At 38.3% G+C, this 23,732-nt stretch overlaps 1 protein-coding gene across 14 annotated transcripts in view; it reads right to left on the bottom strand.

Annotated features, from left to right (window-relative positions):
- Positions 1–23,252, bottom strand: part of Ermp1 (endoplasmic reticulum metallopeptidase 1) — a 70,704-nt gene extending 47,452 nt beyond the window's left edge. For 12 of the 14 annotated variants that reach the window (XR_002392474.2, XR_002392475.2, XR_204906.4 and 9 more), the window contains exons 1-8: positions 22,838–23,251; positions 21,334–21,635; positions 16,584–16,711; positions 15,573–15,678; positions 5,096–5,242; positions 3,916–4,008; positions 1,306–1,518; positions 163–383 (exon numbers count right to left, since the gene is read on the bottom strand). Coding sequence is in view for 4 of the 14 variants with exons in the window: in XM_087183994.1 (XP_087040120.1) it covers positions 163–383; positions 1,306–1,518; positions 3,916–4,008; positions 5,096–5,242; positions 15,573–15,678; positions 16,584–16,711; positions 21,334–21,635; positions 22,838–23,178 (1,551 nt within the window). In the remaining 10 variants the exon portion in view is untranslated. Of the gene's footprint in view, positions 1–162; positions 384–1,305; positions 1,519–3,915; positions 4,009–5,095; positions 5,243–15,572; positions 15,679–16,583; positions 16,712–21,333; positions 21,636–22,837 lie in introns of all 14 variants that reach the window. The other 2 variants (XM_087183996.1, XM_087183997.1) reach the window with 1 other exon arrangement.
- Positions 23,253–23,732: the final 480 nt, after the last annotated feature.

Raw genomic sequence — 23,732 nt, 5'->3', positions numbered from 1 at the left:
ACCTTCCAGCAAATTAACATAGCTGTGGGAGTGTTCTCTATAACCATGTAGAACAATCTCTAATAGCTCAAAAGACCAAATACAATTAATCTCACTTGACTTTTTTCCTTAGTCCTTGAAAGCAGCAAAAAAAAAAGAATAACAAATGCGCCTATTACTTACCGTGTAATAAAATCTTTTTGCAAGGGTATGTATAAGTATTATTTTAGCTGCAGCTGCAGTTCCATATAGACCCACGGAGACATAGAAGTGGTTGTACCATGAGAGAGACTGTCCGATAAGAGAGACGAACACTGCTATGATGAGAACCGTAACAAGGCTGGTGAACCAGCTAATGAAAGTGATACCAAGACCACACAAGAAGTCCTTCATGTAGTTAAGAGCTAGTGAAGAGAAAGCAAAAAGTTGGAAGTCATCATATTCATCAAATCCACTACATAAACAGTAGTTAAAGGGGAAAACATTGAAAAATTCACCACTGTAATTGTAAAGTACTGGAATGTCCTAGCGTTGAAGATTTTTAAACATAAGGAAAATATCAAAGAACATTTATTAAGTGGGTAGTTTTAATCTTCATCAACTTTGGAATAATTAACGTATGAAAATATTAGCATGGATGGAAGGCAAAGTTTCATATAAAATTTTGCTAACAGAAGCTAGCATAGGAAAATACAGACATGGAGAAAATAACTAGTGATAATGAATTATTTAAGTTAGTGCTAAATATTTTATTTTGTAACAGCACATGACAACTTAAAGAGTCTAAAACGTCAAGCAGAAACATTTCAATCAAGAGGGACAAATTTAATCAAAAACAGTTCATTCATACTTCAAAATAGTGTGCTATTGATCTATAAAGTGAAAAGACCTTTTTTTTGCTTTTTGAGACAGGATCTCACTATGTAGTTCAGACTGGTCTCGAACTCATTATGTAGCCCTGGCTGCCCTTGAACTCACAGCAATCCTCCTGCCTCAGCCTCCCAAGTCCTGAGATTATAGGCCCGTGCTACCATACCAGCAGGAATTTTTTGAGTCTTTTCATTAAAACTCAGTCTATACAAACCATCTTTCATTGCTTCCTATCTGTTATTTCTATAAAGTTCATAAAAATTGTCTACTCACAAAGCCTAAAAGTATAAGAGCACATCAATTTAATATTTACTTGAGAATTTTCACAATATAAATCAAGCATTGTTTTCTTGAGATTTTTAACTGCCTGGGAAGATATAAGCACAATGATTAAAAAAACTTCAAGCAAATCCTATACCCGTGCCAGTAGTTCCAACTTTAGAGGAGAATACTTACTGTTATGTTTGGGCTGCAACAGTTTTTTGCCCAGGTACAAAACAACAGCCATCACCACCATGTAGTTTATTATTGAGCCAACACGACAGGGGTAAGCAATGACAAACAGGCCAAGCACATCAAAGAAGACCATTTTTCCATGTCGATACTCAGAAGAAAAAGCCAGCATATCAGATGTAGCTAAATATTTAAGAACTGCTAAAATGTTGTCACCTATTAGTAAAGGAAGATAACAAAGCTGAATAATTAAATGTGATTTACATGTAGAAGTATACAAAACAAAAACAAACCATCTACTATTTGAATAAGTAAACAGACAAGAAGGGCATGAATAAGCAAAGTTTCCAGCCATCCTTCTGCTGTCCCCCACTTTTCTTACTAAATTTCTCAAAGTCCATGCTCTCTACTCCATTTCCTCATTTAAAAGCTCAACCTTTCCTCTCCATTAGAACCATTCTCTATGATCAACTAAGTGTACAACTTAATGATTGTATCTTAAGTCTCCATTCATTTAATCTATATTAACTGTATCATTATGTGAACTCTATGCTAGATACCAGAAATTCAGTGGTGAACCAAGAGATGAAAACTCATGAAGTTCAGAGACACTGAACAAGCTGTTACAGTGTGTTAATATTAAGGAGAGGTTTGGCTGTGAAAGACTAGTGGAGTTTGGGAAGTGAGGGATACACCCTGGAGGAAATGACATTTATAGGCAAACAATGACTAGGAGCTAGATACAGCAAGGGAGACTGTCCAGACAGAAGTGTGCAGATGAAGGCCTTGAGGAGGAAAAGTTCCAGATACAGAGAAAAGTCCTGAAGGAAGAGAACGTACTCAGCAATGAAGCTGGAGAAGCAAGGAGTCATAGGCAAAACCTGGCCCATCAAAGGTCCATAATAAATATTTGTTATATCGATCAATCAATGATTATATGTAAAGTTTTTTGTTTTGTTTTGTTTTAGAGACAGGATTCACTATACTGCCCAGGCTGCCCTCAAACTCCCATGTTAACATGATTCTCCTGCCTCACCTTCCAGAGTAGCTAGGACTATAGGCATGCACCCACACTTGGCTTCATTTAAACTTGAATTCAAGAACACTAACAAGACTTGAATGATTTGCACTTCTTTCTGTTGCTCATCCCATCCTTGACTGTCTCTTTTTATTAACTTAAGACAGCACATTCTTACCACCAGATTTCTTTCACTGGCTTCTGTCTGCTTAAAATGTATTTTCTTCAAAGCTCAGTCTTAATCCTTTACCTTTGCTTCACTCATCCAGAAAACTTGTCCATCCTGTAGTCTGGTACCATTTTCTCTACACCCTTCATTGCAAAAACCACATGCCCAGTTTTGCCAAGAGCTCCAGCCCCACACTCTTTTCTTCAGGCTGGCATCTTCCATGTCTGACAGAACACCAGTCTGCTTCCTTCACCACTGCCAGCCTGAATGAGGGTCACCTCATCCCACTGCCTAGCCATGCTCAACGGCATCCCTTTGCCCCAGTCAGAGACTTCATATTTTCATCTTTGCTGATAGCCTTTTGATTTGTCCAACCTGTCAACTCTTCCTGAATTTACATTCAAAATGCATCTAATTTTCCTTTCCTCCCTTTTTTTTTTTTGAGACAGGGTCTTGCCATGCAGTTCAGGCTGGCTTTGAATTCACTATGTAGTCCAGGCTGGTCTTGAACTTGAAGTCAGCCTCCTGCCTCAGCCTTTGGAGTGCTGGGATTACAGGTGTGTGCCACCACATCCAGACTCCCTTTTGTTTCTATCTCCTCTCAACACCAATCTAGGTTCTCTTTATTCCACATATAAATTGCTATCACAATGGACCTGACTCCTGACTCTCTTCTCCATATTACCCACTCCACACTGCATCACCAGCCCAACATTTAAAACCATTTCACGCAGTCATTCGTGGATTCAGCCAGACCTTCAAAGATTCTTTATTTCTTTAGCATCTTCTTGCTGATTTTTAAAACCTTCTATAATTTTTTCTCCCTCATACCCTTCTACCTTACTTCCCTCTATTTCTGAATCTTCATTCTAGTCCCAACAGCCTACTCACAAACAGCTTCCTACAAATACATTCCTCACACTGTGTTCTAACTTGAAATGTCTTATTTCTTCCACAGGCCAAATTCTACTAAATTGTTAAGGCTGAGTATCAGATTGGCCTCCTCTGAGCTTTCTGGAACTCTCTGGAAAGCACTTTAACTCCCTGTCCTATAAGTTCTCACTTGCTCCCCAGAACAGCACCCAACCATGTATCCATGTAACTGTTTTCCACACCATGCAAAACTACTCACACCTGTGTCCTACTACCTCTGATTTACAGTGTTGGCTATATTCTTATTGTTCAGCAATATTACTATAAACCTCAATAACTCCCTTTCTAAATCCTCACAATAAATATTTCCATGTTCTGAACTGTTACAATAGAGAGAACTAAAATTTAAGCCTTCATCTCTTAGACTCCAAATCCCTAACTCATTCCACCACACAGCGCTTCTCTAATGCACTGGCAGCAGAATATTTATACATTTATAAGTCATACCTAAAATTTCATTTTATAGTATAAAAGTCAAACTTGAAATACCAACCTGCTCTCTGAATGGAATCTGTTAAAATTCTGTCTGCTGTGTCATACTTGGTGTGATAAATGTATCCATTCTCAATAAAAGCTAAGTCTATTCCTAAAATAAAGGAAAAAAAAGTCACTTTGCTTTGAAGATCAACCTTGCTTTAGGCCTTGGTTCATAAACTTGATTCTTTCCATGATTCTGGTTGCAAATCAAGCTGGATGAGAACTGAATCAAATTCACTGGTTAGGTTCAACATTGAACTTATGGGGAAATTTGATTTGCTTCTCGTCCAGTTTGGTTTTTGACCAGAATTGTGGAAAGAAATAAGTTTATGAAACAAGGTATTAAATTCCTAAAAAGATAAAATGTCAAAGAAGTAGGATGGTTGCTTTGTCATATTTATGAATGAATGACAAATTCTCTTCTACATTCTTATAAAATCTATAGTTATGGTACATAATTCAATACATAATGATTGAGGAAGTATACTATTCCACAGGGAGGCATCAGATATCACACAAATGAGTTTGTGGTCATCAAAACTTTGCCATCTAAGGCTGGGGGATGTAGCTCAGTAGTAGCCTTGGCCTAGCATACATAATGTCCCAGGTTCCCCAGTGACACAAAAAGAAAAAACCTCCACTATCTATATCTTTGTCAGACCAGCGCCAAATTTTAGCTTCACCTAAGCTAGTGGTGGCGAACCTATGACACACGTTATTGTGTTTTTATCTTAAGACAAAAGATGTTAATGTAGAGTTGTTTTTTCTAAACTAAAACCTTGGTATTCAGGTTTAATTGCAGCGTTGGCACTCTGTGATAAAATAAGTGGGTTTTGGGTTGCAGTTTGGCACTTGGCAAACTGAAAGGTTCACCATCCCTGACCTAAGCTATAGAAATCACCAAATGAATAGGTAAAAACCATAGCGCAAGTCAAAGCAGATTCTGTTATCACTTTTTGGGAATAAAGTATTAAACTGTTCTTCTGTCACAGAAGATACAGAGGAGGCAAACATTTAAATTAGCATGAAGTTTAAAAAAGGAAAATACTAAGAAATCTATAGAGTGCCAGAAAGGATAGTTTTCACAAAAAGAATGTGTTCTCAGAAAATCCTGTTTACTCACAAACTTTCCAGTCGTGAAGCCCACTTTTGATAAATCAATATTGTGCGACAGCCTATAACCACTGATAAAATACCTGGAATGTTCCCAAAATCTCTGTAGATACGGAAGTCAGTTTCTGAAGGAATGATTCCACTCTGAAAAACCTCCTGAGCCACCACAGAAGCAAAAGGGTGTTTAGCTGCTGAAACATAAGCTTGAATCAACCAAGGATTTTCAGGACCTGAAATGAAACATGACAACAAAATACAAGGTTAACCTCATAAACTTCTTAACATATACCACTAATGTTTTTCTTTTTGTGGATGTGCTGGAACCCAGGGCCCAACACATGGTAAACAGGCACTTTACCACTGAGCTACAGCCCCATCCCCAGTACTAATTTTTTTTTTTAAACATACCAAAAGTACTGACAAGATGGTTTTTGGAGATGTAGTCAAAATTAATTTAATCCTTTTTTCTGTAATTTTCAACACTTCTTTCATATATGTATATGACTTGTAGAATGAAAAATAACATTATAAAAATAATTAAATTATGGCATCTATAACAAGTTTAAATCTGAAAACAAAAAAAATTTGTGAGTCTATCATCCTAAAATTATTACTATCAATTTCATACCTTTTTTTATAAATGTACAATCACGTGTACATAGCTATAAACAAAAGGTACACTTTGCACACTGCTCTCTCACTTAACATTACACTAAATTGGGCCAGGGATTTAGCTCAGTAGTTCCGCCGCCTGCCTCGCAAGCACAAGGTCCTGAGTTTGATCCCCAGTACCCAAAACAAACCAAACAAACATATTAAATGTATTTTCCTATGTTGCTAGAGACAATGATAATTTTAGTAACACTTTGTTGACTATGCCATTAAATTCCTATGGCTTATAATTTATGATAATTAATATTTTGTATTCATATCTTTATACATAGTTTTTCTTCAAAATCGAAAGTTTCTTCTTTAGGATCATAGGATAAATTACATTACTGTATCAAATTATTTTTTAAAAGGATTATCCCATTCCTACTCTTGCCACATCACTTGTTATACCTCCCTGTAGAATCAGTAAATTCTCTTCCAAAAACAATTAACAACAGGCTTGGCCACAAGACGTGCTTGGGCCACTGGACTGTGAGCAGGATAACATGACCTTCAACCCAGCAGACTTTTAAAAGTCATTCCTTACTCCTCTTTAACTTTGGCTTTGAGGTCAATAATCCCTAATAAGGGCTTACCCTTCATCCCAGATTTCAGAATGAATTAGACATCTGGAACATGATCATGGAGTATGACTGCAGTTATTCAGGAACCAAAATGTGACATAAGCAAGAAATAAGGCTGAGATTCTAGGATCGTACGTTATAGCAAAAATTAGCAATAAATTGACAAAGTAACAGATCAAGTAACTGCATTTCAGAGAATCTAGGATTTTTATAACTTTGTAAACAAATTATCAAATTGCTTTCCTACATTAAAAGAAATCAACAAAGGATGAAGGGACATTACAGCAATAAACACACAGGAGATTCAAATACTGGAGTTAAGAGCCATAGACTTTTTTTTCCCCCAGTGCTAGAGAATGAGCCCAAGGCCTCACACATGATGGACAAGTGCCTTACCACTAAGTTACATCCCCAGCCCCTAGGCGCAGATTTAAAATATTATGATTAATATATTTTAAAACAGAAAGAAAAAAGGATAGGATATTCAGAAATGTACATGGGATACAATGAAAAAGTCTAGCATAAGATTAACTGCAGTGCCCTAAGAACAGGAGACAGAATGTACATACAGAATGAAATACTGAAATAATTGGGGCCAGGGATTTAGCTCAGTAGCATCGCACCTGCCTTGCAAGCACAAGGTCATGAGCTCAATCCCTGGTACCAAAAAAAAAAAAAAAATACTGAAATACTATAATTACACACAAAAAAAGAGGAAAAATGAAAGCTTCCCTTGCACTACAATTCCAATGATTAAGATGACGGAATGATGAAGCTAGCAAACGCAGTATGTGGCAAACAGTAAAAATGGTCTGAGGCAAGAATTATCAATGATTGCTAAAACTAAGATCAAACTTTGGTGGGAACAGGATAACTACATAATTTCAAAGTACTTATTACAAGTACTTTGTTGGTGGGAGTACAAACTGATACAACCACTATGGGAAAAAAAAAAAGGAGGATTGGTGAACATCAGAGAAACAGCCTCTCCGAGATTTGGTGTCCAGATGCCAGAATATAGGAACGTGAGAAAGAGAAGTAGGGAAGTGGGTCTGCAGGACCTAATAAGGATCTGAAGCAAGAATTGAAGCCCATGGGGAGAGCAAAGAGACCTCAAAGCAGAAGGAGGTGGCAGGTGGCACTTTCTCCTCAGCCCTGACTCACTGTGTGGAAGGGGTGGCTCAAATCTGCAGATGGGCAGTGACTAGTGGCAACCCAGGGGCTTCCACAGAGAAACACACCAGTGGAACGGAGTCGTGGACTCAGTGGACCACAATGGCTGATGAGTTATTTGGGTTCAGATGTCCCCCAGGAGAAGGTAATTGGCTGGTAGCCATCTTGAAGAGAGGCCAACTGAGCTAAGAACTCAGAGCAACTGCTGGCTATCTCCATCTGGTCACTCCCAGTATCACGGTCAGACAGAATGGAGTTCAAGTCAGCAGAAGGTGAAGAAGCTGAGTTCAAGCCAACATGGAGTGTTCCAGGCTGAATAAACCAGGTTCCAGCCTCAGAGGCAGAATCCAACCTAAACTTCAGTGGAAGTAAAGGTGCAGGGTTGCTGGGATTATCCACTACCCTGCTGTAAAACTACAGCTGGCTTGCTGGCATTAATCAACATGGATCCGGGCTCTGTCCACTCACTCTGTCTACCAGTTACAGTGAAGACATGCCCTGAAGCGGACTTTTTTTTCTTCTTTTCTTCTTACTGGGTTTCTGTCACATATTGTTTTCCATCTTTTGATTTTCAGTCTATGAATTTCTTTTTTAATTAAATGTGTTTATTGTATATAATATATTGTTGGATCTTGCTTCTTGATCCATTCGGCCAGTCTGTTTCTTTTGAATGGTGAATTGAGCCCATTTACCTTGATGGTTATAAGTGATATGTATTGATTTATCCCTGTCATGGTATTTTCCTGTTGTTGAAAAGAGCAGGGATTACTATTCTATTTGCAGACAAAGTGGATTTGTGCACCCAATTATATGAAATATTAACAGACATGAAAAGTCAAATAAGTACTGATACAATTGTAATGGGGGACCTCAATACCCCACTGTCACAAATAGATCAAATAGACAAAAAAAATCAATAAATATCAGAACTGAATCAATCTTATTACAACCACTATGGAAATCAGTATGGAGATTCCTCAAAAAACTAAAACTAAAAATTCCATTTGATCCAGCTATTCCCCTTCAAGGTATCTAGACATCATACCAGTGATGTATGCATACCCATGTTTATAGCAGCACAATTCATAACAGCTAAATCTTGGAAATAGGCTATATGTCCATCAACAGATGAATAAAGAAAATGTGGTATTTATATACAATGAAGTACGATTCTCCCATAAAGAAGGATAACCTTGAATCATTTGTAGGAAAATGGATGCACCTTGACACTATAATGTTAAGCAAACTAACTCAGACATACAAGCTCAAATATTGCACGGTTTATATGAAAAACTCAATATACATAAAGTATGAGATAAAAGACAGATAATAGGAAAAAAAGACATTGTAATCCAATGTGGACAATGTATCTAAAAGTGTACCATGACTCAGTACAACTATCTTACATGGTTGTTTTTGTTTTTTGGGGTTTTTTTTTTGGTACCGGGGATCAAACTCGGGACCTTGTGCTTGCAAGGCAGGCAGGAGAACCACTGAGCTAAATCCCTAGCCCTATCTTACATGGTTTTTATGTTCTTTGGCAGATTAGTCTGGTTTTTAATCTATATATATGTTAATTAACTGTATAAGGTCTTATAAGACAAATAAATGAATCTGATGCTAGAAAAATGAAAAGGGTTAGGGGAAAGGGTTTAAGAAAAGAATTGAAATGTGTTAGGTACATATACCAATTCCCTACAGTGAATATAATAATTATCTACTGCAAATATGTACTATGAAAGTTTTTTAAAAGTCTAAAAGGGCCGGGGATTTAGCTCAGTGGTTGCACCGCCTGCCTTGCAAATGCAAGGACCCGAATTTGATTCCCCCCTAAAAAAAAGTCTAAAAAACAACTAGAATAGTATTGGAACAACTGGAGAAATCTGAATGTGCATTTTTATTGAGCAGCTTTATATCATAGTATTTCTTGAGTGTGATAAATATGCTGCTATAGAGGAGTATATTCCTGTCCTTTATTTACTAATTTTACTGAGATTATCAACTGACATAATTTTTCTCCTTTACTCACAGTGAATTATACTGACTGATTTTCAAATATTAAACCATATTATTGCTCAATTTGGTTGGAAAGTATTACTTGATTTGTATATTTAACTTGCTAGACTCAGTTTGCTTATATTTTATTTAGCACATGCAAAATTAAATCTATCAAGATATGTCAGTATCATGGTAACCATTTGGGGTAGGAATGACTGAGAAGGGCTACAAAGGCTTCTTACCCATCATATTCTCTCTCTTGATCTAGGTAGTGGCTACAGTATTATATTGCATTTGTAAAAATTTATTAAGCCAAACACAAGCAGTGAGCTCTTCTTGTAATGAAATAAAAGACACCTAACAATAATAAAGTTCATTTTATGCACTGTACCAAAAAAAGTACAAAAATTATTTTAGAAAATATAAGATCCATTAGCAAGAAAGGGATTTAGTTTTAAAAGTCTGCTACCTGGCCTTTAACCCCCTTATAGAGTCTACTGCAGCATGGAAGTGCTCTAGCCCTATTCTAGCCTCTTATGGATCACCCTCTGAGGTCTACAGGTTGTGGATAGGTCAAGTTTGAGTGTAAACAGGGGAGGGGTCTCAGGAGACAGATCAGTTCCTGAGTGAGACAATCCCCATGATACAAACAAAGCAAAAGGGAGCCCCTTAAATGAGAAATTAAGCCCTGAAGTTTTATTATGAGATTATTAATCATAAGAGGTAGGTACCAACAGTATCACTTGTACAAATGAGAAACTTGATATTTGGAAGGGTTATGTGACTTGTCCAAGGTTCCACACTTAGAGCATTCAACCACTATGGTCTTGAGGTTTGAGCTTATGTCATTTAATTACAAAATTAGTGCTTACTTGCTTCCCTAACCTGCCTCCTCCAGAAAGCTTTTATCTTAATTATCCTAGAGAAAAAGATGGCAGGCACACATAGATATATTTTCAATTTGCATTCTTTCTCCTGCCAATATCTAAACGCTATGATGCTTACACAGGTGTGTTGTTTTTTAATTTCTTCTTAAAGAATGAACCCCAACTTTCTTCATACAAAGTTCATGGGCCATGTGTGATACTGAGGGGAGGCTGAAGTTGGTGCTAGAATGAAATTCAGTAAAGTAGACCCACAGCATCATCTCCACTGCTCTACTTACTCCTATCTTTGGAAGGTGGCATTAACACACAGAAGAAACAAAAAAGGAGGAATTAACAAAGAAGGCAGACAAAGAGTGGCAAATATTATTATTGAAGCCAAATAAGACGAGACTTGAAAATTGATCACTGAATTTGCGAATGCAACTTTTCTGAGAGCAGTTTTGGTAAAGTAGGGAGGCAAACTGCAAGAACAGATGCAAAACCAGGCATAATGGTGCATGCCTATAATCCCAGCACTCGGAAGGCTGAGGCAGGAGGATCACAGTAAGTTCGAGGCCTGCCTGTGCTACATAGTAAATTCAAGGCCAGCCTTAACTGCAAAGCAAGACACTGTCTCAAAAGAAAAAAAAAATAGAAGCAAAGGCACTAGAGACTGTTATGTCATAGGCTATTCTTTTGAGGAATTTTGCAGTGAAGAATCAAGAGAAATGAGATAGTAGTTGGGGTTAGGGGAAAAGTAATTTTCTTTAAGATGAGAGAAATGGTTTTTCTATAGAGAAGGAAAAATTAATGATGGACAACAAAATAGAATTTAAGTCACCATCTATATGGCCAATCTGCTACTTACTGACCTTACAGGTATTCTAAATTTTTCACTCAAAAAAGTCAAGATGACTATGTAATATTTAGATTATGTATCCATGTCATGTCTGTAGGATAAACTCCCAGAAGCTGAAGTTGCTGGAAGAGTCTGCACATTTCAAATGATAATACATATTGCCAAAAGGCAACCTACATTTCTACCAATATTATATGAAAATGCCTATTTCTCTATACTCGCCAGCACCAGTCTTACCATCACACTCATTTTTTTGCCAATATAATTATTTTTAAAAATTATTGCTGTTTAAATTTGTATTTCTTGGGCCAGGGATTTAACTCAGTGGCACCACACTTGCCTTGCAAGTGCAAGGTCCTAAGTTCAATCCCCAGTACCCAACAAAAAAATTTGTATTTCTTTCCAAATAAAACTTGGAATACTTGCCTAGCATGTGCAAGGCCTTGGGTTCAAGCCCCAGTAGCACAATAAATAAATAAACAAACAAACACACAATTGTTTAGTTTCATAATTTTTTAGGAATTTAAACATAAATTTATACTCCTTAAGTATCTACTCCTCCAAAAATGGAAATAACGTGCTCATGCAAAGACTTCCAAATGAAAGCTCACAGCAGCATTATTCATAATAGCCTAAGGATGAAAATACTCCAAATGTCCATGAGCTGACGAGTAAACAAACTGTGGTACATACAGATAATGGGTTATTCAGCCATTAAAAAAAGACAAAGTACTGATGCATCATATAACACAGTGAACCTCAAATCATACAGAGGAAAAGACACCATATACAGAAGACCACATTTAAAGGAAATATCTAGAACAGGCAAATCTGTAAAGAGAGAAAGTTGACAGGTGCTTGCCTGGGCAAGTGACTGCTAATAAGTAAAAATTCCTTTCAGATGTGATAAAATATGTTCTAAGATTATGATAATGATGACTGCATAACTAAATATACATTTACAATGCTGAATTTTACATTTTAAATTAGCAAATTATAGGTTATGAGTTATATCTCAATAAAGCTATAATTTAAAAAACAATACATCCTTAAGGTTTAAAGTAGAGAGAATATGATCCCATTTTTTGTAAATTTCTTTTCTACTCTCTACAAACACACACACACTCAAACACAAACAAATATGTACACACAAAAATTCCAGAAAAGTGAAGACTAAACTGTAACAATAGTTTGCTTTGGTTGGCAAAAATACAGGGATATTGGTATTTTCATAAGGGAAAATAAAAGATTCTATGACCATTTTGCTGCTCACCCTGGAGATTTACACATGCTCACATGCTAGACCCATGCTCTACCATCAAACTATATCCTTAGCCCTTTTTATTTTATTTGCAATCACGGACTAAGTTGCCCAAGGTGGCCTTGAACTTGTAATCCTTCTGCATCAGCTTTCTGAGTAGCTGGGATTACAGGTAACCACCACCATGCCTGGCTAATACATAAATTTTTTTTAAAAGGAACATATGTTACTGTTTTAATCTGTTTAAATTTTACCCTTTTTTTTTGGTACCGGGGATGGAACTCAGGACCTTACGCTTGCGAGGCAGGCAGTGGAACCACTGAGCTAAATCCCCAGCCCAATCTGTTTAAATTTTAAAAGCTTGAATTTTATAATACCTTCCCAATTACTGAATCAAGCCTTCCTAAGTCACTGATCTGATAAACTAGTCTTTCTAGTTCTTCTTTTAAAAAATTAGGCAGTCTTTTAAAAAATTATTCTAGTAACTAAAAATTCCCTAAATGAACATCTTTCTTGGAGGTGACAATGAGCACAGTTGGGAGTACAAAGCGTTTTTTTGTTTTTTGGGTTTTATTTGGTAATGAGGATTGAACTTGGGTCCTGGGGTTGTGAGGCAAGCGGCAGAACCACTGAGCTAAATCCTCTGTCCAATACAAAGTGTTTTATCTGCAAAGTTTCCATAACAGGACAAGTATTGCCACACAGAGGGAAAGGGGGGGGGGCGGGGAGCCGAGGACAGAGCCATCTGGTATATGCTCCCTAGCACAATTCTAAGTCTAGAGGCAGGGAAGAAAGGCCGTTATCCTCTTTTAGTCAAACAAGGAAACACTAGCTAGCTTTCTGAAAGACATATTCACAAAAAAGCTAGTCTTTTGTGGGGAGGGGTATCAGAAGTGAAAGGGATACAGGAAAGGTACTGGGATGTTAAAAAGCATCCAGCTCTCAGGTATGCAGTTTAACCACAAGAACTAGCTCCAAAAATAGGAAAAAATACAAAAACTGAGAGAAAAGGGACAGACCTTCTCTACAAATCTTCTGTAGGATGATCTACAAAAAAAAAATTAATTTTTGAAATATGGAGATTTTTAAATGAGTAACATTTAAATTGTATATATACTGCTAATGACTCCCAAGTATGGTTTTTGCTTTATTATTAAAGTACAACATGTACTGTAAAACTTTAAACAATACAGAAAACTATAGAGAGTATAAGTAAAGCAGTAACGCCAATTCTAATCTTAACTTCATGAAACAACAGACAGTTCAAACTGGTATTTTACATTTCACCCACTTTCACTCCAGGAATAGTCACCTCAGTTCCACCAACACATACCATCTAGCTGTGACTGTTATTAAATTTGTTTGTATCCTTCCAGATAATACAACTACTTCTAAAATTTATGTAGCTATAGAATTTTTATCTAAAACTACATACATCTAGTGAAGAGTAAAGACTTTGGCAGACCTAGCACAAGTGAGTACTCAATAAATGTAAATAAGTAAAGGAACTGACTTGGGCCTGGAGCTAACTAACCCTAGGTACATGTGTTTTCACCTCTCTGGAGTATTCATGTGTAGAATATATTAATACATACACACGGGGAAAAAAATCAAGAAAGGTACAGACTAGCCCATCAAACTGGGTTACCTCTGGGGAGAAGTACGAAGACGGGTTGTTGTAACAATAAACTAAGAATCTGAATATAAAGGCAATGAACATTTCTGACAGAGAAAATATACAGACACACTGTTGCCCACATGGACCCCTGAGATTTTCACAAGGAGAAAGACTCACTGTCTTCTCTTACAGAATTTTGTGCTACTGCTTTTTGATTTGGTGGTTGCTGCACATGTTCTCATCCTCAGTGATGTCCAAGAAATAGAGGGAATGGACAAAAATGTAGCAGCTACTTGCTCCTGTAGATATCAGGATCCAGCTTCATCAGATGAAAAGGAAGTAGAAAGATTTAATAGAAAGCAGAGCCTTGCTGCTTCTGACCTTATGACCTTGAGATTCTCAAAGGGTTTAGTGGAAGTAAAATATACATCTATTTGAAGAGTAAAAATTATTTAAAGTAAGTTGGACAGAGAACCTTTAATTATGGCACTCTTTAGGTTATAAAAACATATTTAGCATAACTTAATAACTTAAATACATGTCTTTCAAGGGTGCTACAAATTCCCATGTCACATTACTTACTTCCCATACCCCACCTCAGTCAACACACTAGTCAATATTAAAACTCCTGGCAAATGTTATATAAATGGATAAATTACATACCCAAATTTCTAACTGAGCAGGGAAATGGCATGAAACTTCTAATGTCAGATATTGGTAGTCCTGACTTAACAAATCTATGAGCTTTGAATTCTAAGAAAGATGACAAGTTAATATTAATCAATTGTATATCTTATTATCCTTAGAAAAGTTCTATGTTCACCATCTAGGCTGGCTAGTGGTTAAGGGTAAACTCTCTGAACCTGGATGCCTACCTTCAAATCCTATTCTGTCATTTACCAATTGTGACACTTCAGCAAGTTATTTTCTCTGGCCTGTTTCCTCTTCTATAAAACTGGAGTAATAACAGTACTTACTCCTCATGTTGTTTTGAGGATTAAAAGACTTTAAACATATGAGCTGAGCATCATGGTGCGGGCCTGTTATCCCAGCACCGTGGAAAACTGAGGCAGAAGATTACAAGATCCAGCCCATCGTGGGCAACTTAGTGAGACCCTATCTCAAAGTAAAAATAAAGGGGTGGGGATATAGCTCAGGGCAAAGGCCCTCAGCTCAATTCCCAATGTGGGGGCGGGCGTGTAGGGGGAACATGATACTACACACACACACCTTTTTTAAAAATTAAGTTTATTGGTAAATTTTAGATATACATAATGATCATATTCATCATAGGGAATTTGTACTGCACATACTATACCTTGATTCTTACAGAAGATGTTTTGAATTACACATAATAAGCACCATATAAGTGTTATGTGCTACTAATATTATTAGCTACAAAATTTTAACAAAGACAAATTGAAACCACTTCATACCTTAAAAAGAATGTTCACTCAAGAGATTACAGGTTACAGGGATTAAAGTTCCCACTTTCTACTTTCATAAAAACCAGAATTGCATTAAAATATACAGGGCACAGTCTCACATACCTGTTTGGAACACAAGTTCTTTCCCTCCTACACCTGCTGCCTCCAGGTTAATAAATGCACGAATCAAGCTGGCCCATGGATGCTGAGTAATGAAACCATGACTGGCCTTAAGAAGAAAGAGAGAAACCATCTTAAAGTTTTTGATATAATAAAAAGAATATGAAAACAAAATAATCATTTCTTAAAGATATTTGTATTTCTATGCATAATAACCATGTGCAGGTTACTCAGTGAAAAGTCATCTATCACAGAGGCAGCCTGATTACTATGAGCGGTGCTAAACAACATTCTTGGTAAGTGTGAGGCTGTATGAAAGAGCAAAGAGAATAGAAGCAGAGAAGACAAAGCCCATACGGGTGAGCATGCACGCTGTGGGCCTGCCTAAAAACATCTCTGCAACAACAGAGTAAAAAATCAGCAGAAGTCAGGTGTGGTGCATGCCTATAATCCCAGCACTCAGGCAGGGCAAGCAGGAGGACTGCCAGGTCAAGCCTAGCCTGGACAATTCAGCAACTTAGTGAGGCCCTATCTCAAAATTTAAAAATTTTTAAAAAGAGCTGGGATATAACTCAGCGCAATGGCCATAGGTTCAATTTCTAGTACCACAAAAAAGAAAAATAAAGAAGAATCAAATACTGCCACTGCCAGGATGACCTACTCTAAACTGAGTTTTTCAAATACTGAACATGTCTACTACATAAATGAATTTTTTTTTTTTGGTACCAAGGATCAAACTCAGGACCTTGCACTTGCAAGGCAGGTGGCGGCATCACTGAGCTAAATCCCCACCCCTTAAATGGACTTTTTTTTTTTTTGGTACCAGGGATTGAACTCGGGTCCTTGCACTTGCACAGCAGGCGACGAAACCACTGAGCTAAATCCCCGGCCCTTAAATGGACTTTTTAATACTCCAAGATAAAATATTTCTTTGGATATCATTTTGATACTACTCATATGAATAAAAATGCATGTTAGCTATTATTATTATTACTCAGAATAGTAAAATCTCACTTGCAAGACATTTTCCTCAGCACCATTGAAGAGAAACACCACAGCATGCTGTAAAGCTTCTGAAGATGTTGACAAGACTCGAAGGACTTCCAGCATCACTGAACAACTAACTGCATCATCACTGGCACCTTAAAATCAGAGAAAACATATTTGCTTCTCAGACTCCAAAGCCTTTACATTATGAACCATTATGGCTAAGAATGGTGGTGTCTCCTCAGAGAAGCATCACAATAGCAACATGACCAGAAGCACAGCTCTGTCATCATCGGGTGATGATTACATCCGCTGGGGATAAGCCTCACAACGTTCTTTGTCTGGTTTGCTCACTGACTTATAACCAGTACCTAGAACAGTGCCTGGCTCAATGAAGACACACAGTATCTGCTGAACAAATCAACTAAGTGAGACAGACACACAGTCATACTAAAAACTGGCATTCTCAGCAACCCAAGGCCATTTGTGTCACCCTTTATCCTTATTAACATCCTCTGTATTAAACTCACTTCTAAACACATGGCTTCCTCCATCTCCCAACCCACCCACTTTTGTTTTCTTATAAAAATCATAAAAGCTGTAGATAATTCCACATTGCAGAGGTCAGTTTGGACAGTATAGAATTTTTAAATGTTTTTCCAAGGGAAGCATGTGATGAAAAAGTACAAATACAACTATTTAGTAAGACACAGGAAAGGAGAATAATGACCTAAGTTGTATCCCTAAGTCCTGTACTGAAGTAGAGAACTTAGTCATATCTCCTACCCTCTTCTTAATTTAGAAATTCTGAAGAAAAAAAAAAAAACAGAAAAAGAAATTCTGTATGCTAATTAACAGATAGACGACTCTAGTACCTTGATTTTTTTAAAAGCACTGCAGGAGGAAAAGGAATTGACTAGCTATTCAATGATACTCAGGAATTAAGTTTTTCAGGAGGAGGGGAGGATGTTTTACAGTGCTGGAGATCAAACCCAGGGCCCACTGCATGCTAGGCAAACACTCTACAACTGAGCTTCATCTCCAACTTTAATGTTTGGTTTCACAGGTGGCGATAACTCAAGGTATTGCTAACATTGTCAAAAAGGATGCTTCTCTTTCAGCAGTGTAGACTGAAACAGTTACCCAGGAACCAATACAGCTAAGATCTGCTTCAAAATAATCAAGGAGGGCTGGGGATTTAGCTCAGTGGTTCTGCCACCTGCCTCACAAGTGCAAGGTCCTGAGTCCGACCCCAGTACCAAAAAAAAAGTCATCATCATCATCAAGGAGTGGGGGGTTGAGGTAGAAAAGAGGACTGGACTGTTGCACCTCAGTGATGGATGCATTTAAACTGTTTTTCTCTATGTCTATAATTCTCCACAATAAATTTAAAGAGGATTCAAAATAAATACTATCATAACTCAGGCAACAGCATTTCTGGACCTATGTTCCAGGAGGCAGGGTACTATGGGTATTGTAGAGCAGGAAAAACTTAGAAGTAAACTTTAGCTCTGCTGCTTTACTCCACTATTTCAACTATAAAGCAAGCTAATGACATCCACCTCACAGGTTTGTTGCAAGGATTACACAAAATAACACCCAATGCCCAGCACCTGGAAGGCAATCAATGTTTATTTTTCCTTCTCTTTATAAGCTGAAAAAAAGGCCCCGTAGCCAGCTAAATAAAATGCTTGTTTAGGCTACATTAAATTCCAGGCGCTATTCCTACTCAAGAACACACACTGTCTTAGCGGTGATTACTGGATTGAATTTTAGTCAAAGTGAAACATATAAGAATTATCTACTATCAAGTGAGACATACACAGTAAATAGTGCCACTTTCCAGAAACCAAATGATACAAACATTTTATTTTGTGAGTTACTTGAAAGTAAAAAGCAAACAAAATTTTTCTTTATTCAAAGTAAAAAAAGATATTTAAAGGCATCTATCTTTATAGGATTAATTTTAATAAGTTAAAACTGTCCACTTATTTTCCCTTATACTAATACTTCTGCTGTTTTAGAAGAGAACTACAGAAAGGTGAAATACCTTTAACAAAGTGAAAGAAAGAGGACAGTATCAAACAGTACAGTACCTAAACAGGTTGGGTCATTAACCAACCACATTTTCCATTTAGAATTAACACTAAAATTGAAGCCACCCCCAAAATAACTCAATGTCTCTTCTATCAGTGACCTGGAGAACTATATAACAGACCCAAGAAGACAAATTAAGGCCTTTCTGTGGGTAATATTACTCCAAATTGCTATCAATTCCTGAGTTCCAGGTACAGTGCTGAGAAGAACTTTTAAAACAATAGTTATGGGAGTGGAGGAGTAGCTCAATCGCAGAGTTAGCTAACATGCACAAGACCCTGGTTCAAACTCCAGCATCAAGCCAGGTGCTGTGGCGCATGCATACCTGTAATCTCAGCACTTAGGAGGCTGAGGCAGGAGGATCTCTGTGAGTTTGAGGCCAGCCTGGACTACATAGTGAGTTTAAGGTCATCCTGAACTCAAAAAAACCCCAAAACAAACAAACCCTAGATCACAGAAAGAAAGAGAAAAAGGAAAGGAGAGAAAACTCATGCTTCAATTAGATCATCCACTAAAAGATTTGGGTGATAGCCTGTCTGACGAACATGTAATAGATAATTTTTTCTTTTTATTTTATTGGCACATTTTAGATATATATATAATGATAACATTCATCATAGAGAATTTGTACCTGTGCATGATATATCTTAATTTACTATTTACAAACATTTCCTTGAGATTTGTTGATATGGGTGTTCCTATAAAATTTTATGTAAAAACAGGTTCTAATGGTTCACAAGAATGCCATCTTTTAATTAATGGACTCCAATTTGGCACTGTGTTTACAAAAGGTGGCCATATATGTCATCCCAAAACACAGATTATTTTGAGCTAAAGGCAACTGAGAAGTAGATAGTTCAAGAAAAACTGTCTGCCCTGCTCCCTCAAGACAAGGAGGGGCAAGGGTTGATCACCAAAGACAACTGTCGACCCTTCTTAGCCTACAGACAGCCCCAGAGGAAGTCTATTCTCTAGACGACAAACTTTACTAACTAGCCTTTATTTACTATGTACTGTGTCCTCCTTGTCACGCTGTACTGCCCACAGAGACTAAAAGTCCTTTTTCTCTCTCTTGGCTCCTTGTCGAAGATGGTATACAAACTAGATGCTATACATCTCTGAGTCTGACTCAGTTTCTCTGGATATCACCCATGTATACATGAGATATATACAGCAATTAACTTTTTCTTGTCTATCTTTTCATAATTTAGGGGTCTATGCTATCTAAAAATTATGAAGGGTATAGGGAAAATTATTTTTTTCTGCCTCTACACCGATTTGATATTTGTATACACATCTTACATGATTGTTCTTCAGCAACCATGGTGTTTATCTGTGCCCTCCCAGAATTTGAGCATCATAATAATGATACTATTTAAGTGGGGTGACATTTGTTTTATTATTTCTTTGAAAAGCGTTTCCTCAGAACACACAAAGATACTTCTGCCTTTATACAGCAAATGTGGGCATACTAACTTCTGAAAAAGCAAAGTACAGTCTAAATGTAATTGTCTAGCTTTCCAATTAAAGTATTCTGATCTGAATTGTTTTATCAAGCAATATTTTATGTAACTATACTGGAGCTACTATAAATTCAAGTAATCTAAAAGCATTAATTTTAAAATCAACACCAAAAGAAAAAATGGTAGATTTTTCCCTAGAGGTGCTGTTCTAGGATATTTTAATCCTTTGAACAACACTATTAGGAAATTACTATTATATTTCCATTTAATAGATGAGAAACTGAGGGATCCCTCAGTTACGAATTCTGCCAAAAGGGTCATTAGTTAGACTCAACAACTTTTCCTTCCTTCCAAATGCAGCTGCAAGAACTAACAAGGCAGGAAACCCAGCATTTGATCCCAATTCCACCTCTCATCAATAGTGATCAGCTAAATTTACTCCAGTGTCAAATAAGGAAGCTGAGCCAGATGCCACCTCAGATCTTATCACCTACCTACCTTACCTCCCTTGACTACCTACCTTAACCCACCTCAGACCTTGTCACCTACCTACCTTAACTACCTTAACTACTGAAAACATTTTCCTGAGGAATCTTGTTTTTATAAGTGGAAATAGTTCTGGGAATTCTCATTCATTTGACAATTATGGTTATTAGGCACTGTCCTAAACATCAAGTACTATATTCTATTTTGCCTATATTTTTTCAGAGCAAGAATTTAAACTCATCTCTAACAATATGCCACACTCCCAGTGGACCAAAATTCTCACTCCACAGTTCAACAGAATATACTAGCAGTGATGTCCACCAAACTCTGCATTCCTTAAAGTCACAGACTATCCTTTACCCAGTGTTCCCAAAGCCTAATACTACAAGAATTAGCTGCATAAACATTTGAAGCAGCAGAATCAGATTCTAAGACACAGGCCATACACACTGTTGGTAACACTGATAAGGCTAGGTCAGAAACATGTCAAGTATTGTCATCTGGCTGCTATTATGTTAAAAATAATAATAATGATAACAAAGCATTTAAGAGAATAATGAATGATTAGGTTCAATACTGATACTAATTATCCTGTCTTCTAACAGAATGAAAAAAAAATTTAACCACAAAAAACATTTAACCACAAAAATGGTCCCCACAAGGAGCTTGGGGTTATCTTAAAAACTTTCTGCATTTCAATGACTTAAAATGTTTGCAAAACAGATACACACCTGGTGAACTTGGAACTGAGTCAAAATGGCAGTTAGCCAGGACAGCATGCTGGGCTCCATCTCTAGGTTCCAGCTTTACCACAACATTGGTGATATTATCATAGTAGCTTGTAAAACCTCCTAAGAAGTCAATGCTAAAGGAGCCTGTGGGGCGCTGTACATCTACTGAAATCTTGTGAAGCCTGCTGCTTTGAACTTCAATGAGTTTAATCTGTTCCAAAAGGTACTGCACCGTCAGAATTTCATTTTCTGGACTTCCTGTAGTCCTGGGGCCAATGGCTGTTATATGTTCAAGATAATCCCTGGAAGCAACCAAAAGAATGATGATGACAAACACTTGTGGATTTAAAACTAAAACTTAGCATGAAGCATGTTTCCTGCTTTTTCCTCTTCCAAAACTTAGTTCTTCGATTTCTCACATAAAAATGAATGCCCTTAGTTATTTCAGATACCCTGAGAAAAGCATTTGTAGTTACATCATTTTGCCTCCCAGGAGTTAAGATCTTCAAAATTTTCTCCACCCACCTCACTCCCCACTTCTAATAACCCTTATCATAACAATATAAAGACTAGGAATTATATTCAAAATGTGTGGCTCCTGAAGACTAGATAGGTCAGAATACAGCTTTAGTGGGCCTCTGGGTTAACAACTCTAAGTAGCAGAAAACTATAACCAAGGACAATCAAGAGGTTAAGGAAAGAAAAACTTTTGACAGTGAAGAATTGAATCTTTCTGCTGTGCAAGCAGGACCTAATAACTTCAATTCAGGCCAAAACCCACTGTACCTCTAATGAAAACAAAAACAAAAAAAAAATTTTTTTGGTCTTTTCACTGCAAGTGAAGAAAAGAGAGGACAGGATCCAGAAAGTCCTTAGGAAAATAAGCTTTCAGCACTTAGTACTGAAAGAAGAAGTTAAAACACAATGGTTGTTGAAACTCTTTGTGCTACCCTATGATTTCACAAATTTACAGTATCTTTTACTTAATCACCTTTCCTAGCAGAATGTCTCTTTTAAAAAGTCAAACCTTGCACAATCACTAATCCAGGGGGCCCAAGGACAATCTGATAAGCGAAACTGCAAAATTTGAACGAATGGTCTCCCACTGGCAGACATCACAGCTTTCAGGATTTGGGAACTATAACCCTCCGAAGGTCTGCACAGTACAGTGGCCCCTTCCAACAACTTCTTCTAATACTCCCCACCAAACGACAGGCACATACATTTCAACTGAAAGGTAGAAGCGCTAATCAAGGTAACAAATTGGAAACTGCTGGGGGGGGGGGGCTAATAACCAAGGCATCTGACCGCCAGGCAGAAGAGAGAAACAAACAGGCTCAATTCACCTGGCCACCCCCAATATGCCCCACGAGCTAAACTGGGCACCCCGCCCTCCATCTCTGCAGTTCGCACCCCAGAAGGAGGCGCAAGGCCACCCCACTGCACTCGGGAGCGCGGGGCCTGGCGCCCCGGGGCCGCGGAGGGACGCGCGAGCTGTGCCTACCTTGCCTGGCGCGCGTCGAACTCGCCGTGGTGCCCAGAGGGCCGGCGCAGCACGAGCCGCTGCAGGGAAAGCTGCACGAGCGCCCAGAGCACGAGCAGATACAGCGCGAGCCCCAGCGCGGCGCGCGCCTCGGACAGCCCAGCGCCTGCGCCCTGGCTCTCGCCGCCGCCGCCGCCCGCCGGGCTCCTCTTCCGAGTCCTGGAGACACCGCCGCAGGTGTCTACCGGGGGCTCCTGCGCCGGCGCCTCCCTCTCCGGTTGCAGCATGGCTGCCAGTCCTTCCCGGCGCTCGGTTCCGACGCGGTGCCGCCTCACGGCCCCAGACTCAGAGCCCCGCTCCATGGTCACGAGCCTCTGCTGACAGCCCAACTCCCCGGCCCACTACAACCCCGGGCGCCGCCGCCGCAGCGCCTCCTAGTGAGCGGACGGAAACTGTAAAGGGTCAAACTTCTGAATGGCCAGTCACGCAGTTTCTTTAGATAAAGATCATGGGTGGGCACTGCAGCAGGGCTGCAGGCTGGGCGTGATGGTTGTGTAATGCCTTCTGCAGGGCTTCCCAACCAGGTGTCGGACAGAGGTTTCCGAATGAAGAAAACACCCGTAACCCTTGAAACGTGCAGCCCCAGACAAAAGTCAGAGAACGCTTTTCAAAGAATGCCTGTGGTTCTTAAAATGCATCAGTTGGATGAAGGAGGCTATGGCCCCGCTTTCATAAGGAACATTAGAACACGCTCTTTCCTGGCTCCTAACATGAAAAATAGGACTTAACAGAAGAGCCCCAACCTATAGCTTTCACATAATTAATAACTTTTTAACCTGGGGTGGTAATTAGGCACCATCTCCATTTAACAGATAAAGAATAGGGCTGGGATATAGTTCAGTGGTAAGAGTGCTTG

This window comes from Heterocephalus glaber, unplaced genomic scaffold (genome assembly GCF_053883595.1).
Source record: "Heterocephalus glaber isolate CG9 unplaced genomic scaffold, H.glaber_assembly_v1.0 deba00001481, whole genome shotgun sequence".
Lineage (NCBI taxonomy): Eukaryota > Metazoa > Chordata > Mammalia > Rodentia > Bathyergidae > Heterocephalus > Heterocephalus glaber.
Note: the sequence above shows the minus strand (reverse complement) of the source record. Positions and strands in the feature narration are given on the sequence as shown.